Below are 15,725 nucleotides of genomic sequence, written 5' to 3' on the forward strand. Positions count from 1 at the left end.
GTCGTTTTTCAGAACCTGAAAAATGATGTGAAGCCCACACACCATCATTTTAAGTGACGTTTTTGAAAAACAAAGTTTTTTTCATGCCAAAAAATGATCGTGTGTATGCGGCATAAATCTGCTAGTGCCTAAACTGTTGTCCGACAAGCTGAAAAATCTCTGCACAGGGTGAGGCTGGAAGTGTGTAATCTTCAGCAGTGCCGATCCTGACCTCCCTGGGGCCCTAAGCAAAAAGACATGTCACATTAAAGATTGAAGTTGAGAAGTGGGGGGGGGGGTATTCTGCTGTTGGAAATGACATCTTACATTAAAGTGAGAAGCTGGGGTTGCCGACTTCTTACCTCTTCTCCCATGCAGCCAGCGAGTTGAGAAGCGGGGTGAGGGGCTGAAAATGGAAAATGACTTCTCATCAGCCGGGGCCTCTAGTAATTTGGGGGGCCCTCCGCAGCTTTGCGGGGCCCTAAGCGGCTTGCATAGTGACCTATAGGGCGGATCGGCCCTGATCTTCAGAGTCAGGATCTGTCTATGGTGTCTGGTAAGGTTTGGATTAGAAAACATCTAAACAAAATTGGCAGGAACTACAGTTTGCAGCCACCATTGTCATCATCATCCTTGTATATGCTCCCTGTTTTTTCTGTGTGGTGTTGTAGTTATCTTGTGCTATAGGAGCTGTTGAGCCGTGTCTGCCAATTTCCTATCAGGCTGCTTGCCACGGTTCTTTTTTTTGTGTAAACACCTTTTTTTATTTTTAAATCCGTCGTTCTGTGAAAATAGCCAGCTCATCAAAATCTCCAATCACGTCACTTCTGGTGATTCTCCAGGATCAGTAAATGGAGATCTCGACAAGTTGGCTGTTTTGACACAACACTGGCAGGGTATACTCAATGGTAAACGATGACTTGGCTGTTTTGACAGAACAGCGGCCAAGGAGGAAAAAGCTGTCACCGCCTTGGAGGCGCCAAGTTGTTGCTTATTAGCGAGCGGACTAAAAATGTCCACTTATTATATCGTCTACCAGAGTGTATACGCTGCCAGTGCGAGTTGGCTGTTTTGACAGAACACCGGCCCACACATCCTTGTTTTCTTTCCTAGGTGAGCAACATCATGCTGCCTGCAGTCTCCTGGAATACTAATGTCAGACATTCCAGGAGGTTTCGGGGCCATCTACCACACATAGTCCACACATTGTACATGCTTAGCTGTGTATCTTCAGGGGACCAGTGCAAGAACCCAGAAGAGATGGTTGGTACCCAATGACATTACAAAAGAAGATGGGAGAGTGGTTTGCGTTTCTGGCTTGCAGCAATGAGGTCCTCATTTTGAATTCCAAAAAGGACACTACCTGCCTGGAGTGTGCATGTTCTCCCTGTGCTTGTGTGGGTTTCCTCCCACACTCCAAAGACATCCTGGTAGGTTTATCCTTTCTAGATTGACCCTAGTATATATACATGTAAAAAAAGGACCTTAGATTGTAAGCGCCTTGAGGTCAGGGCTGATGTCAATGTGCAATATGTATAGAGTTGTGTAAATTGTTGGTGATACATAAATGCCTGCAACAAATAAACAGTGGCTCAGATTCAGTAAGATTTGCGCATAAATTACGGAGGCACAGGGCAACGATTTTGCCCTGCGCCCCCGCAAATTTGCGCCGCTGCCCTCGATTCACGGAGCAGTAGCTCCGTAAATTGCCAGGGCGCGCCTGCAAAATTGCCCGGCGCAAGCGCGCGCAATTTAAATGATCCCGTAGGGGGCGGGAATCATTTAAATTAGGCGCGTTCCTGCACCGATCGTAAAGCGCATGCGCCGTCGGGAAACTTTCCCGACGTGCATTGCGGCAAATGACGTTGCAAGGACGTCATTTGCTTCAAAGTGAACGTGAATGGCGTCCAGCGCCATTCACGAATCACTTACGCAAAAGACGTGAAATTCAAATTTCGCAACGCGGGAACGGCGGGTATACTTTAGCATTGGCTGCCCCTACTATTAGAAGGGGCAGCCTTACGCTAAACACGCCGTACGGAAACGGCGTAACTTGCGTACGCAGGGCTCGCGCAACATTGTGAATCGGTGTTAGTATGCAATTTACATACTATACACTGAGCACAATGGGAGCGCCCCCTAGCGGTCATCGCAAGAATGCAGCCTAAAATCTGCGTGGCATAAGAGCTTTATGCCACGCAGATTTTAGGCTGCAGTCGGCGTTACGATGTTCCTGAATCAGGAGCATTCGTAACGCTGGCGCAAGCAAGCAATTGCTTGCCGATTGGGACCCCTCCCCCGGTACATGCGGCGGTCGGAAACCCGTGGGGAGCGATCCGGGGTGAGGGCGCGGCTATTCGAATAGCCGCCCCCTCGCAATCGCTCCCCGGAGCTGAAGAACGGGGAGAGCTGTATGTAAACACGGCTTCCCCGTGCTTCACTGTGGCGGCTGCATCGATCGAGTGATCCCTTTTATAGGGAGACTCGATCGATGACGTCAGACCTACAGCCACACCCCCCTACAGTTGTAAACACACACTAGGTGAACCCTAACTCCTTCAGCGCCCCCTGTGGTTAACTCCCAAACTGCAACTGTCATTTTCATAATAAACAATGCAATTTAAATGCATTTTTTGCTGTGAAATGACAATGGTCCCAAAAATGTGTCAAAATTGTCCGAAGTGTCCGCAATAATGTCGCAGTCACGAAAAAAATCGCTGATTGCCGCCATTAGTAGTAAACAAAAGAAAAACTATCCCCTATTTTGTAAACGCTATAAATTTTGCACAAACCAATCGATAAACGCTTATTGCGATTTTTTACCAAAAATAGGTAGAAGAATACGTATCGGCCTAAACTGAGGAAAACAAAATGTATATATGTTTTTGGGGGATATTTATTATAGCAAAAAGTAAAAAATATTGCATTTTTTTCAAAATTGTCGCTCTATTTTTGTTTATAGCGCAAAAAACAAAAACCGCAGAGGTGATCAAATACCACCAAAATAAAGCTCTATTTGTGGGAAAAAAGGACGCCAATTTTGTTTGGGAGCCACGTCGCACGCGCGCAATTGTCTGTTAAAGCGACGCAGTGCCGAATCGCAAAACCTGGCCTGGGCATTTAGCTGCCTAAAGGTCCGGGGCTTAAGTGGTTAATCAATTATTTTTAATTATTTGGACTATTTAGAGTGGCTTCTTCTATCCATTCATATTTTGTGTATATCTCACATCAATCTGCTGCTTTCTGGATTGTTTTTTACTGATACATTAGTAAGTTTTTTTTTTTACCGTATTTGCATTAAAGACTACAAGCAGGCCTGCTGATGCTCACAGCAAAGGCATGTTGTGCACCTGTCACCATCATGGAGTTGGTTTAGAGCAATGACATGCAGCCACCACTGGGGTACATGCATGCAGACAGGAAGAGACTGTAGAAGCTCAGTAGATGCAAATAAGCATGAAAAAAACATGCCACGTTTAAAGTCACTTAAAACCCCTCTCTTCCCCATTCTGATGCTCAGTTTGAACGTCAGCAAGTCGTCTTTACCCCATCTAGATGCCTAAATGCATTGGGGCAGATTCACGTACATCCGCGTAAAATTGTGCGGGCGTAACGTATCTGATTTACGTTACGCCTCCGCAACTTACACGGGCAAGTGCTGTATTCTCAAAGCACTTGCTCCGTAAGTTGCGGCGGCGTAGCATAAATCGGCCGGCGTAAGCCCGCCTAATTCAAATTTGGATCAGGGGGGCGTGTTTTATGTTAAACTACTGTGACCCGACATGATTGACGTTTTTGCGGAACAGCGCATGCGCCGTCCGTGGAATTTCCCAGTGTGCAGTGCTCCAAAGTACGCCGCAAGGACGTCATTGGTTTCGACGTGAACGTAAATGACGTCCAGCCCCATTCACAGACGACTTACACAAACGACGTAACTTTTTCAAATTTCGACGTGGGAACGACGGCCATACTTAACATTGGCCGCGCCTCATATAGCAGGGGCAACTTTACGCCGGGAAAAGCGCCACGCGTACGTTCTGGAATTCGCGTATCTAGCTAATTTGCATACTCAAGAGACTTACGCCTGTCGGATCTAATGGATATCTACGCGTAACTGATTCTAAGAATCAGGCGCATAGATACGACGGCGCAACGCAGAGATACGACGATAAAGGCGAAGGGCCACATATAGCCCTCGGGCCATAGTTTGGAGCTTTAGACACCTTTCACACTGGGGGCATTTTGCAGGTGCTATAGCATTAAAAATAGCGCCTGCAAAGCGCCCTAAAACAGCTGCTCCATTCACTCCAGTGTGAAAGCCCGAGGGCTTTCACACTGGAGCAGTGTGCTGGCAGGACGTCAGAAAAAGTCCTGCCTCCTAATGCACTTGAAATCAATGGGCAGCGGCGCCTTACCGCCGGCAAAATGCCACTGTAGTTGTGCTTTGCGGGCGGTTTTACCCTTTTTCGCCCACTAGCGGGGGATACAAATTGATAAAAATGCCCTGCTAGCGGCCGAAAATCCGACGGTAAAATGCCGCTAAAAATAGCGGCATTTTACCACCGACGCTCGGGGCGGCTCGGTGTGAAAGGGGTCTTATAGGTTTACTGTGTGTGCTTTACTGAAGCCGACGGTCGGCTTTCCTGTGGAAGTGATAGTGAAGCCACCTATCACTTCAACCACCGCAGCAATGTGCCACCCCCCACCGCGAACGACCCCCCCCCAGTGCCGTGTTCACCGGGCTCTGCTGTCCCTCCTGCAGACCCGGTACTGTCGTAGTGGGTGTAGCTGGGAAAGGAGGCGGGATCTCAGCATATCTCTGTCTACTCAGCCTCCCCCAGTGTGCACAGACCAGGAAGTGACGTGTATGACATCACTTCCTGTACCAGAGCTGTCATTCTCTAGGGTAGGGGTCTCTAAACTATGGCCCTCCAGTTGTTCAGGAACTACAATTCCCATCATGCTTAGTCATGTCTGTGAATGTCAGAGTTTTACAATGCCTCATGGGACATGTAGTTCCACAACAGCTGGAGGGCCGTAGTTTGGAGATCCCTGGGGGAAGTAGCTGGCAGAACACAAGGGGGTGTTGGAAAAATGCACCATCGTCTAAGTAGACAAAAATCCTTGCACCCATCCTGCCCTAAAGTTAGGTTTACATCTATGCATTTTAGTAGTTTGCCTGCAAATCTACAGAAACGCACTACAATCCACGTAACTGTATTACCTGTGGGTCCCATTGACATCTACGCAGTTTCCTGCAATGTGTTTTTTTGGAAAGGTGCAGGGACTTTTTTTACCTGAAGTATGGTGCGTTTTTAGGTCCATAAACTTCAATGGAATTGCATCAAAATGTGAGCAAGCCAGAAGCGGTGAAACGCGTCAAGAAAGGTTGATTTTTGGGTGGAGACATTACTGTATACTGGAAAATGTATTGATTATTTAAAAAATATATGGCAAGAGGGGCTAAGTGGAGTGCCGCCGATCGCTTTTTCATATTCTACAAGCATTTTGGTGCGTTTTCCTGCATGACAACAGACACCTCCTCCTAGAAACATCAACACTTTCCAAACGCATCAACTGCACATGCATAGATCTAAATCTAGCATAACACCTGCTTGCTGTGTTAACCACTTGCTGACGGCCGTACGACTTTGTACGACCTCAGCGCGGCTCCCAATCTCTAACAGGCCGTCTTTTTACGGCCGCCCCTTTGCACGTTCCCCGCGCGCGCTCCCGAGCGCGCAGCGGGGAACTGCTGTGCTGGCCGTGTCCCTTGGACACAGCCAGTCACAGATCGGCCAATCGGAGCGGCCGTTTCCTAGGCGATCTGTGCGGCCAATGAGAGATGATCTCATATGTTTACATATGAGATCATTTCTCATTGCCGGCTCTCACAGACAGCGGTGCTGTCAGGGGAGACGGATCTGTGTCTCTTGTACATAGAGACACAGATCGGTCACCCCCCTCCCCCCACAGTTAGAACACTATATAAGGAATACATTTAACCCCTTCCTCACCCCCTAGTGTTAACCCCTTCCCTGCCAGTCACATTTATACAGTAATTAGTGCATATTTATAGCACTGATTGCTGTATAAATGTGAATGGCGCCAAAAATGTGTCAAAAGTGTCCGATGTGTCCGCCATAACGTCGCAGTCCCAATAAAAATCGCAGATCGCCGCCATTTCTAGTAAAAAAAAATAATAATAATAATTCTGTCCCTTATTTTGTAGGCGCTATAACTTTTGCGCAAACCAGTCGCTTATTGCGATTTATTTTTTTTTTTTTTACTAAAAATATGTAGAATATGTATCGGCCTAGACTGAGGATAAAAAAAACGTAAAAAAAAATTGAGCTATTTATTATAGCAACAAGTAAAACATTTTATTTTTTTTTCAAAATTGTCGCTCTATTTTTGTTTATAGCGCAAAAAATAAAAACCGCAGAGGTGATCAAATACCACCAAAAGAAAGCTCTATTTGTGGGGAAAAAAGGACGTTAATTTTGTTTGGGAGCCACGTCGCACGACCGCGCAATTGTCAGTTAAAGCGACGCAGTGCCGAATCGCAAAAAGTCCTCTGGTCGGGAAGGGGTTTAAGTGCCCAGTAAGGAAGTGGTTAATGTGTGTTTTTCAGGTAATGGCGTATAGCAGCCCATTCACTTTAATGGGCTGCCCTATGAGCTTTGTGTGGTTTATTTTTTTGCGCGTTTTAGCTTGTATGTTGTGCGTTTTGCTGCGTTCAAAAACAAACCTTTGCTGGGTGCATTTAGGCCTCACTGGACGTTTTTAACCGAACTGTTAGGGGTGTCTGTTTTATTTTTTTCTGCCACTAAAGCCCAATACACAAGATCAGAAAATCGAGGCGATCGTACGAAAATCGGATTGTTAGTAACTTTGGGGTATATTCAGTAAGCAATTGCGTCTGCGTATCCATAGATACGCAGCGCAATTGCTTAGTTACGCCGGCGTATCGACTTTTCTGTATTCAGAAAGCTCGATACGCCGACTGCAGCCTAAGATATGACTGGCATAAGGCTCTTATGCCGTCGTATCGCAGGCTGCATTCTTACGATGGCCGCTAGGTGGCGTTCCCGTATTGTTCAGCGTAGAGTATGCAAATTGCATACTCACGCCGATTCACAACCGTACGCGTGCCCTGCGTTCGCATTTTACGTTGTTTGCGTTCGTGGGTTTCTGCGTAAGGCTACCCATGCTATTAGCAGGGGCAGCCAATGCTAAGTATACCCGTCATTCCCGCGTCGCGATTTTTAAAAATTACGTTGTTTGCGTAAGTGAATCGTGAATGGCGCTGGACGCCATTTACGTTCACGTTGAAGCAAATGACGTCCTTGCGACGTCATTTACCGCAATGCACGTCGGGAAAGTTTCCCGACGGAGCATGCGCACTACTTTCGGCGCGGGAACGCGCCTAATTTAAATGATCCACGCCCCCTACGGGATCATTTAAATTACGCGCGCTTACGCCAGGCAGTTTTATGGAGCGCACACGCAAATTATGGAGCTACTGCTTCGTGAATGAAGCGTAGCGCACGTAATTTACGGAGGCGTAAAAACGGTACGCTGCGCCTCCGTAGTAGTGCGCGCCCCTACCTGAATCCACCCCAGAGCTTTCAAGCGCCAATCTCGGCGGTTCATCCAATATTATAGTAGAACCACTTTGTTTATTTGTGAGCTAGCTGCTTTGCTTCACATATATGTTTGGTTTAGCGCAGTGTTTTCCCCTTTTTTCACATCCGATATTATAAGCACGATTTTTTTCGTACGATGCCAGAACGCACGATTTTCGTTTCATCAGTACAGCTATCGTTCGAAAATGCTATGCAAATGCATTACAACACGACATCACTTTTGAATTTTTATTCTGGTATACAGAAATTTTCGTGACTTTAGCAAACTCATCAGATTCTATCTGAGATTAGCATGCAAAAAAAAAAAAAAAAAAGGATTCATTCACACATGTTCGACTTGATGTCTAAAGTCGCATGACAAGCCGCAGCCCATTTTTTTCAATGGCACCCATTCAAATTGGGGCAACCTTCCACACTGGGGCGACGTCAACGGTAAATCGCCGCTATTTTTACTGCCAATTTTACGGCGCTATTTGGCCGCTATCGGGGCAGTTTTACCCCCGCTTGCGGCCGAGAAAGGGTTAAAAACCGCCGCAAAGCGCCACAGCAGAGGCGCATTGCCGGCGGTATAGCCGCGGTGTCCCATTGATTTCAATGGGCAGGAGCGGTGGAGGAACGGTATACACACCCCTCCTTCACTACTCCAAAGATGCGGCTAGCAGGACTTTTTTTACCATCCTGCTAGCGCACCGCTCCAGTGTAAAAGCCCTCGAGTGTAAAAGCCCACACTGCAGGCGCTATTTTTAGAGCAAATACTGCCTGCAAAACGCTTGTGTGAAAGGGTCTTAAAAAAAGGTGCCTGCGCTACTTTGGTGCGAGTTTTGACGTAACTTTGGTCCAGAAAATATAAAGTCGGATCAGGGTCGCACCAACAGTTGCATCAAAGTCGCACTGGAAATTGTGCGACTTTGGAAACACGCTAATGAGAATGGAGCCTTAACGCCCCTCCATGTGAGCTGCTATGTCCATGCACACATAGGCATTTAGAGGCAGAAAAAAAAAAACCTCCACAGCCAATGAGAACGTCCAGGAACAGCTGCGCTTTCGCAGAAAAATGCTTGACATGCGTAAGCGTATTAACACTAGGTGCGTTTATCGCTTGTACGCTAATATATTTCAATAACTTTCACACTGGGGACGCAACTGCGTTAGCGCTACTCGTTTTATTAGTTTAAGTGGTGCTTTTCAGCCGTAAGCTAGGCTTTTTTAACCACAAAGAAGGGGTTAAAAATCTTCATGCTTCTTCCTTTGGATAGTTTCGCATAAACTGGCGTGATCGGCTCTCAAAAGTACGATCGCTCTGAAATCGCTATTTTTCTGTCTGATTCTCCCATCACGTGTACTAGGATCCCAATCGAAAAGTGAACTCGCGTGGAAGTGCGTTTAAACGGCGCCTTAACGTTGATAATTTTTTGCAGCTACGTGCCAATGGCGCAAACTATGCCAGCACCACTTTTGGCTGCACACGGTCAGTGCCCCCCAGAGGGCAATGAGTGGCTGTGGCCTGCCCGGAGGGTGATCGAAGGCCGTGGCACCCCCCTGGTGGGTGATCAGAGGCTGGGGCCCTCCCGGGGGGTGAGATCAGAGGCTGTGGCCCTCCCGGGGGGTGAGATCAGAGGCTGTGGCCCCCCGGGGGATGATTGGAGGCTGTGGCCCCCCTGGAGGGTGATTGGAGGCTGTGGCCCCCCTGGAGGGTGATAGGAGGCTGTGGCCCCCCGGAGGGTGATTGGAGGCTGTGGCCCCCACTGGGGGGTGATTGGAGGCTGTGGCCCCCCCGGAGGTTGATGAGAGGCTGTGGCCCTCCGGGGGGAGGCGATCAGAGACTGTGCCCCCCCTGGAGGGTGATCGGAGGCTGTGCCCCCCCCCCTGGAAGGTGATGAGAGGCTGTGGCCCCCCCAGAGGGGTGATCGGAGGCTGTGCCCCCCCTGGAGGGTGATCGGAGGCTGTGCCCCCCCCCTGGAAGGTGATGAGAGGCTGTGGCCCCCCAGAGGGGTGATCGGAGGCTGTGCCCCCCCCTGAAGGGTGATGAGAGGCTGTGCCCCCCCTGGAGGGTGATCGGAGGCTGTGCCCCCCCCCCCCTTGGAGGGTGATTGGAGGCTGTGGCCCCCCTGGAAGGTGATGAGAGGCTGTGCCCCCCCCCGGAGGGTGATCGGAGGCTGTGGCCCCTCTGGAAGGTGATGAGAGGCTGTGCCCCCCCCCTGGAAGGTGATGAGAGGCTGTGGCCCCCTTGGAGGGTGATCGGAGGCTGTGGCCCCCCTGGAAGGTGATGAGAGGCTGTGCCCCCCCCCCTGGAAGGTGATGAGAGGCTGTGCCCCCCTTGGAGGGTGATCGGAGGCTGTGGCCCCCTGGAAGGTGATGAGAGGCTGTGCCCCCCCCCCCTGGAAGGTGATGAGAGGCTGTGGCCCCCCCCTGGAGGGTGATGAGAGGCTGTGCCCCCCCCTGAAGGGTGATGAGAGGCTGTGCCCCCCCTGGAGGGTGATCGGAGGCTGTGGCCCCCCTGGAAGGTGATGAGAGGCTGTGGCCTCCCCTGGAAGGTGATCGGAGGCTGTGGCCCCCTGGAAGGTGATGAGAGGCTGTGCCCCTCCCCCCCCCCCGGAGGGTGATCGGAGGCTGTGGCCCCTCTGGGTGCCCATGTGTGTTAGGAGCCATCTGGTGCTGATGGAGCCTCCGGAAGAAGATCTCTATCCATCCTCCTCCTCCTCTTCCACCTAGCTGGGACCAACGCATGCTCAGCAGCCTTTCCTGCCATCCTCCTCCTCCTCCTCCCCCATCTCTCTCCAGCTGCTGCTGCTGCCTGTCACCCATCGCCTCTCTCCGGGCCCCTCCGCTCACCATCAGGGACACCTTGTGGGGTGCAGGGGGGAGGGGGGACAGTGGGGAGTTTTTTTTTCTGGGGGGGTGGTTGGGGTGTGATGTGCTCCCCCAGTGCAGAGATGTGGAATGTCCCCCCCAGGATCAGGCGGCCCCCATTGGACAGATCGGTGTGTTATTATTTGTAGCATTCTGTCTCCGATCGCCTGCGATTGTTCCATGGAGTGACATCCCTCCCCGCCCGCCCGCCCGGTGATCGGAGGAAGGATCGGTGTGATTTATGTCCTCAGCCGCCTGACGTTCAGTCCTCCTCGCTCATCCACCAACATGTCTGCTCCTGTCGGGCCCAGGGGCGGCCCTCCGCCTCCCGCACAGCCGCTCTTACCGGAGATGCCGGACCTCAGCCACCTGACCGAGGACGAGAGGAGGACCATCCTGGCCGTCATGGACCGGCAGAAGAAGGAAGAGGAGAAGGAGCAGTCTGTACTCAAGTAAGCCTGGCTTTCCCTTCTTCTTCCCCCCAACCCTCACCATGGAGATCTTCTCCGACCAGGGGGGTCGTCTCCAACCAGGGGGGTCTTCTCCAACCATGAGGGGTCTTCTCCAACCATGGGGGGTCTTCTCTAACCATGGGGGGTCTTCTCCAACCATGAGGGGTCTTCTCCAAGCATGGGGGGCCTCTAGAACCATGGAGGGTGTTCTCAAACCATGAGGGGTCCTCTCCAACCATGGAGGTCCTCTCCAACCAGTGGGATCTTCTCCAACCATGGAGGGTCTTCTCCAACCATGAGGGGTCTTCTCCAACCATGAGGGGTCTTCTCCAAGCATAGGGGGGCCTCTAGAACCATGGAGGGTGTTCTCAAACCATGAGGGGGCCTCTCCAACCATGGAGGTCCTCGCCAACCAGTGGGATCTTCTCCAACCATGGGGGTCCTCTCCAACCATGGAGGGTCTTCTCCAACCATGGAGGGTCTTCTCCAACCATGAAGGGTCTTCTCTAACCATGGGGGGTCTTATCCAACCATGGGGGGGGGGGGTCTTCTCCAACCAGGTGGGTCTTCTCTAACCAGGGGGTCTTCTCCAACCAGGAAGGTCCTCTCTAACCATGGAGGGTCTTCTCCAACCATGGTGGGTCCTCTACAACCATGAAGGGTCTTCTCCAACCAGGAAGGTCTTCTCCAACCATGCAGGGTCTTCTCCAACCATGAGGGGTCCTCTCCAACCATAAGGGGTCCTCTCCAACCATGGGGGGGGTTCTCTCCAACCATGGGGGGTCCTCTCCAACCATGGGGGGTCGTCTCCAAACAGACCTGGAAGAACCCCCCCATCCTTCCTCTGTCCCCTCCTACTCCTTCCCCTACCTCCATCCACTAATCAATACAAAAGGCCTGACAGTCTTCAGCTGCTGTGCTGGCCTTTATCTGGAGCCGTGTCTAGATGTCTTCTCCCTCTTGGTCCTCAGTTTTGGTGTGGGGGGCTCAGGGAGCGCTTATGGATTTGTTGATCTGTCTGGATACATGTGTTTCCTCTCTGCTGATATTTTGTATCTTTGGCTAGGCTGTAAGGAAAGGGGAGAGGGGGGGGGGGATACATCATGGCTGCGTACAGGTTCAGTGGTTGCCGGATCAATAGGGAGCTTAGGAGAGCAGCATGGCGGGTACTCAAAGCTGAACTCCAAGGAAAGGAACAATGTTCCCTGGCCAGTGAGGGTTTCCAGTGTGGAAAGGGTTAGTTGCCTGTTTAGGTCTTGGAGGGCAGAAAAAGCAGTTTTACTTTCCGGATCCTCCAGGTTGTTGGTTCCGTACAGGTTCAGTGGTTGCCAGAATAATAGGCAGCCTAGGAGAACGGCATGGCGGGGGAATTAAGGCTGAACTCCAAGGAAAGAAAAAAGGCTCCCTGGCCAGTGAGGGTTTCCTGTGTTGAAGGGGTTAAGGTCTTGGGGGGGGGGGGGGGGGGCAGAGCAAGCAGTTTTACTTACCGGACCCTCCAGGATGTAAGACCGTTTATGGTTCCGTACAGGTTCAGTGGGTGCCTGACCAATAGGGAGCCTAGGAGAGGGGTTGTCTGATCAAAGGGGTGCTAGGAGAGCGGCACAGCAGGTCCTTAAAGGGTTTGCTCACCTTTTAATGACACTTTTGAAAACAAAATTCTCTAGGCATTACAGTTTTAAAGTAGAACTATAAGTAAAACTTTTTTATTTTGGATAAAGTAAGGGTGGGTTAGAACCCTTGTCAGATTTTTTTCTCCATCTGTGTCCCATTGGGGAGATTTCCCTTCACTTCCTGTCCCATATCCAAACAGGAAGTGTAATTAGCCAAACTGCAAATTAAGGGAATTCCTTGGGGAACTAGTTGTCCCCATTGGAAGATTTCCCCTCTATTACTTTACTGGGGACAACCCCAAATTTGGGATTTTCTTTTACTGTCACTTTCGATGATAATGGCAAACAGGACAAATAGAGAGGAAGGATCTCCCTGATTGGGTCACAGACAGCAATAAAAACTGACAGGTGTTCTAATCCCTCTCCACTACAAAATATTTTGCTTTTAGTTAGACCTTAAGTGTACTTTCCCCCCATCCTTACATTTTAAGCTGCTTTTACGATGGGTTCCTCTCGCCACCCCCCCAGATGGCAGGACGTCCGACCGCTGGATGTGTGGCCCCAACACCTCATAAATGAGCCCTCGGGTATGAGAATGCGACTTGCCTAACCACGTATGCGCAGTTATCTCTCTCATGTAGAGCGCTGCGCTCCGCTGCTTTTGCGAGAGCGCACACTGCGCATGCGTGGATAGGCAAACTGCCTTCATTTTAACCCAGTTCTTGTAGGCGAGGTGCTGGGGCTGTGCATCCAACTGCCAGACACCCTGCCATCTAGGAAGGTGGCAGAAGCAGCTTAAAAACAGATCTTTAAAAAAGGTTACCAAGCCCCGGCGGTCGCAGGTTCTCTGACATAATCAAGTACAATGCCCTGCAATTTAGGTGAGGATGCCAAGGGACAGTGCAATTGCGGAGAAGAGGGAAGTAGAGGAAAGTGCTGGATGCCAGGCAGGGCCTGGGACAAGGGGTGGGCGGGAGGATCAGCTGCCCTGGGTGCAATGGTTTTACTGTAGGCATGTGGGCGACCTTCTTTCTGTTACAAGGCTGACAGGAGTAGTGACAGCGACATCACTACTCCTGTCAGCCCAGTGCTGGGAGTGGCGAGCAGAGAGCCGGGAGGCGGTGTGGGCTGCGTTCTTGCTCCCCCCACCTAATACAGTCCTACTGCACCTGGTGTGAACCTACCCTCACAAATTGTTGTAAGTTGCAAACTTTTAGACCCATTTCACACTGGAGCGGTTTGCAGGCGATATTGTGCTTAAAATAGCGCCTGCGAACCAACCCTAAACAGCCGCTGCTGTGTCTCCAGTGTGAAAGCCCTGAGTACGAACCTCAACAGACCCGCTAAAAATACCCAAAATGTAGAGCTGAGAGTCAGCTCTACACGGCGCCTAAGCAATGACTATGACACATGCCGCACGCTCCCGACGCAGCGATTGCGCAGTACGAACCTCAAAGGAGCCACCGGAAATAGTCGAACATGTAGAGCTGAGAGTCAGCTCTACACGGTGCCTGCGCAATGACTATGACGCATGTCGCACGCTCCCGGGCGCCTGCGCAATGACTATGATGCACGCTCCCGACGGCGCCTGCGCAATGACTATGACACATGTCGCACGCTCCCAACGGCGCCTGTGCAATGACTATGACACATGCCGAACGCTCCTGATGCTAGTGCTACTCTGCAAGGGGGGGGGGGGGGTGGGTGTCTTAGCAATAAAGAATTTATTTTTATTTTTTTATATGTTTTATAGCAGAAAGTAAAAAAAATATATATATTTATTTTTCAAAATTATTCGGCCTTTTTTTGTTTATAGCGCAAAAAATAAAAATGCAGTTGTAGTCAAATACCACCAACAGGAAGCTCTATTTAAAAGGAACAAATGATATAAATGTTGTTTTGTTACAGCTTTGCTTGACCGCGCCAATGCAAGTTAACCACTTAAGACCTGGACCATTATGCAGGTTAAGGACCTTGCCCCTTTTTGCGATTCCTCACTGCGTCGCTTTAACTGACAATTGCGCGGTCGTGCGACGTGGCTCCCAAACAAAATTGGCGTCCTTTTTCCCCCACAAATAGAGCTTTCTTTTGGTGGTATTTGATCACCTCTGCCGTTTCTATTTTTTGCGCTATAAACAAAAATAGAGAACTTTTTGCTATAATAAATATCCCTAAAAAATATATAAAAAAAACGTTTTTTTTTCCTCAGTTTAGACCGATACGTATTCTTCTTTTTTTTGGTAAAAAAAAATTGCAATAAGCATTTATTGATTGGTTTGCGCAAAAGTTATAGCATTTACAAAATATGGGATAGTTTTATGGCATGTTTATTAATATTTTTTTTTTAATAGTAATGGCGACGATCAGCGATTTTTTTTCGTGACTGAGACATTATAGCGGACACATCGGACACTTTTGACACATTTTTGGGACCATTGTCATTTTCACAGCGAAAAGTGCTAAAAAAATGCACTGATTACTGTGAAAATGACAATGGCTGTTAAGGGGTTAACCACTAGGGTGCGCAAAGGGGTTAATTGTTCCCTAAGGGAGTGATTCTTACTGTAGGGGGGCGTGGCTGTAGGTGTGACATCACTGATTGTCGTTCCCTATAACAGGGAACACACGATCAGTGTCACTGCCACACAGAAGAACTGGGAAGGTTTGTTTACACACACCTCTCCCTGTTCTTCAGCTCCTGTGACCCGATTGTGCGACACCAGCGGCGATCGGGTCCGCGGGTCCCGCAGGTGCGGTCACGGAGCTTCGGGCCACGTGCGCGACCCACGGCTGGGCTCTTAAAGGGGACGTACAGGTACGAGCCTGTTCCCAGCCGTGCCATACTGGCGACGTATGTGTGCAGGAGGCGGTCCTTAAGCGGTTAAAGTAACGTAGTGCCGTATAGCAAAACATGGCCTGGTCATGAAGGGTATACTCGGACCAAAAAGTAAAAAAATAAAAAGGGGCAATCTTAACCACTTCCCGACGGCCGTACGACTATATACGGCCGCAGGGTGGTTCTACTTCTCTGGGGCGGCGTGTTTTCACGTCCGCCCCTTTCCGCGTTCCCCGCACGCGCTCCCGAGCGCGCAGCGGGGAACTTCTCTGCTGGCCGTGTCCCTTGGACACAGCCAATCACAGATCGCCGTGAACGGCCAATCGGAGTGGCCGTTTGCTAGGCGATC

General features: G+C 50.1%; 1 protein-coding gene across 1 annotated transcript in view; it reads left to right on the plus strand.

The window, feature by feature from the left end:
- Positions 1-10,531: 10,531 nt before the first annotated feature.
- The window catches only part of RIMS2 (regulating synaptic membrane exocytosis 2), an 830,084-nt gene continuing 824,890 nt past the window's right edge, over positions 10,532-15,725 (plus strand). Inside the window, exon 1 of the mRNA XM_040354833.1 lies at positions 10,532-10,930. Coding sequence (XP_040210767.1) covers positions 10,767-10,930 — 164 coding nt within the window. The 5' untranslated portion in view covers positions 10,532-10,766. The remainder of the gene's footprint in view (positions 10,931-15,725) is intronic.

The sequence above is a fragment of the Rana temporaria genome, chromosome 5 (assembly GCF_905171775.1).
Source record: "Rana temporaria chromosome 5, aRanTem1.1, whole genome shotgun sequence".
Taxonomy (NCBI): domain Eukaryota; kingdom Metazoa; phylum Chordata; class Amphibia; order Anura; family Ranidae; genus Rana; species Rana temporaria.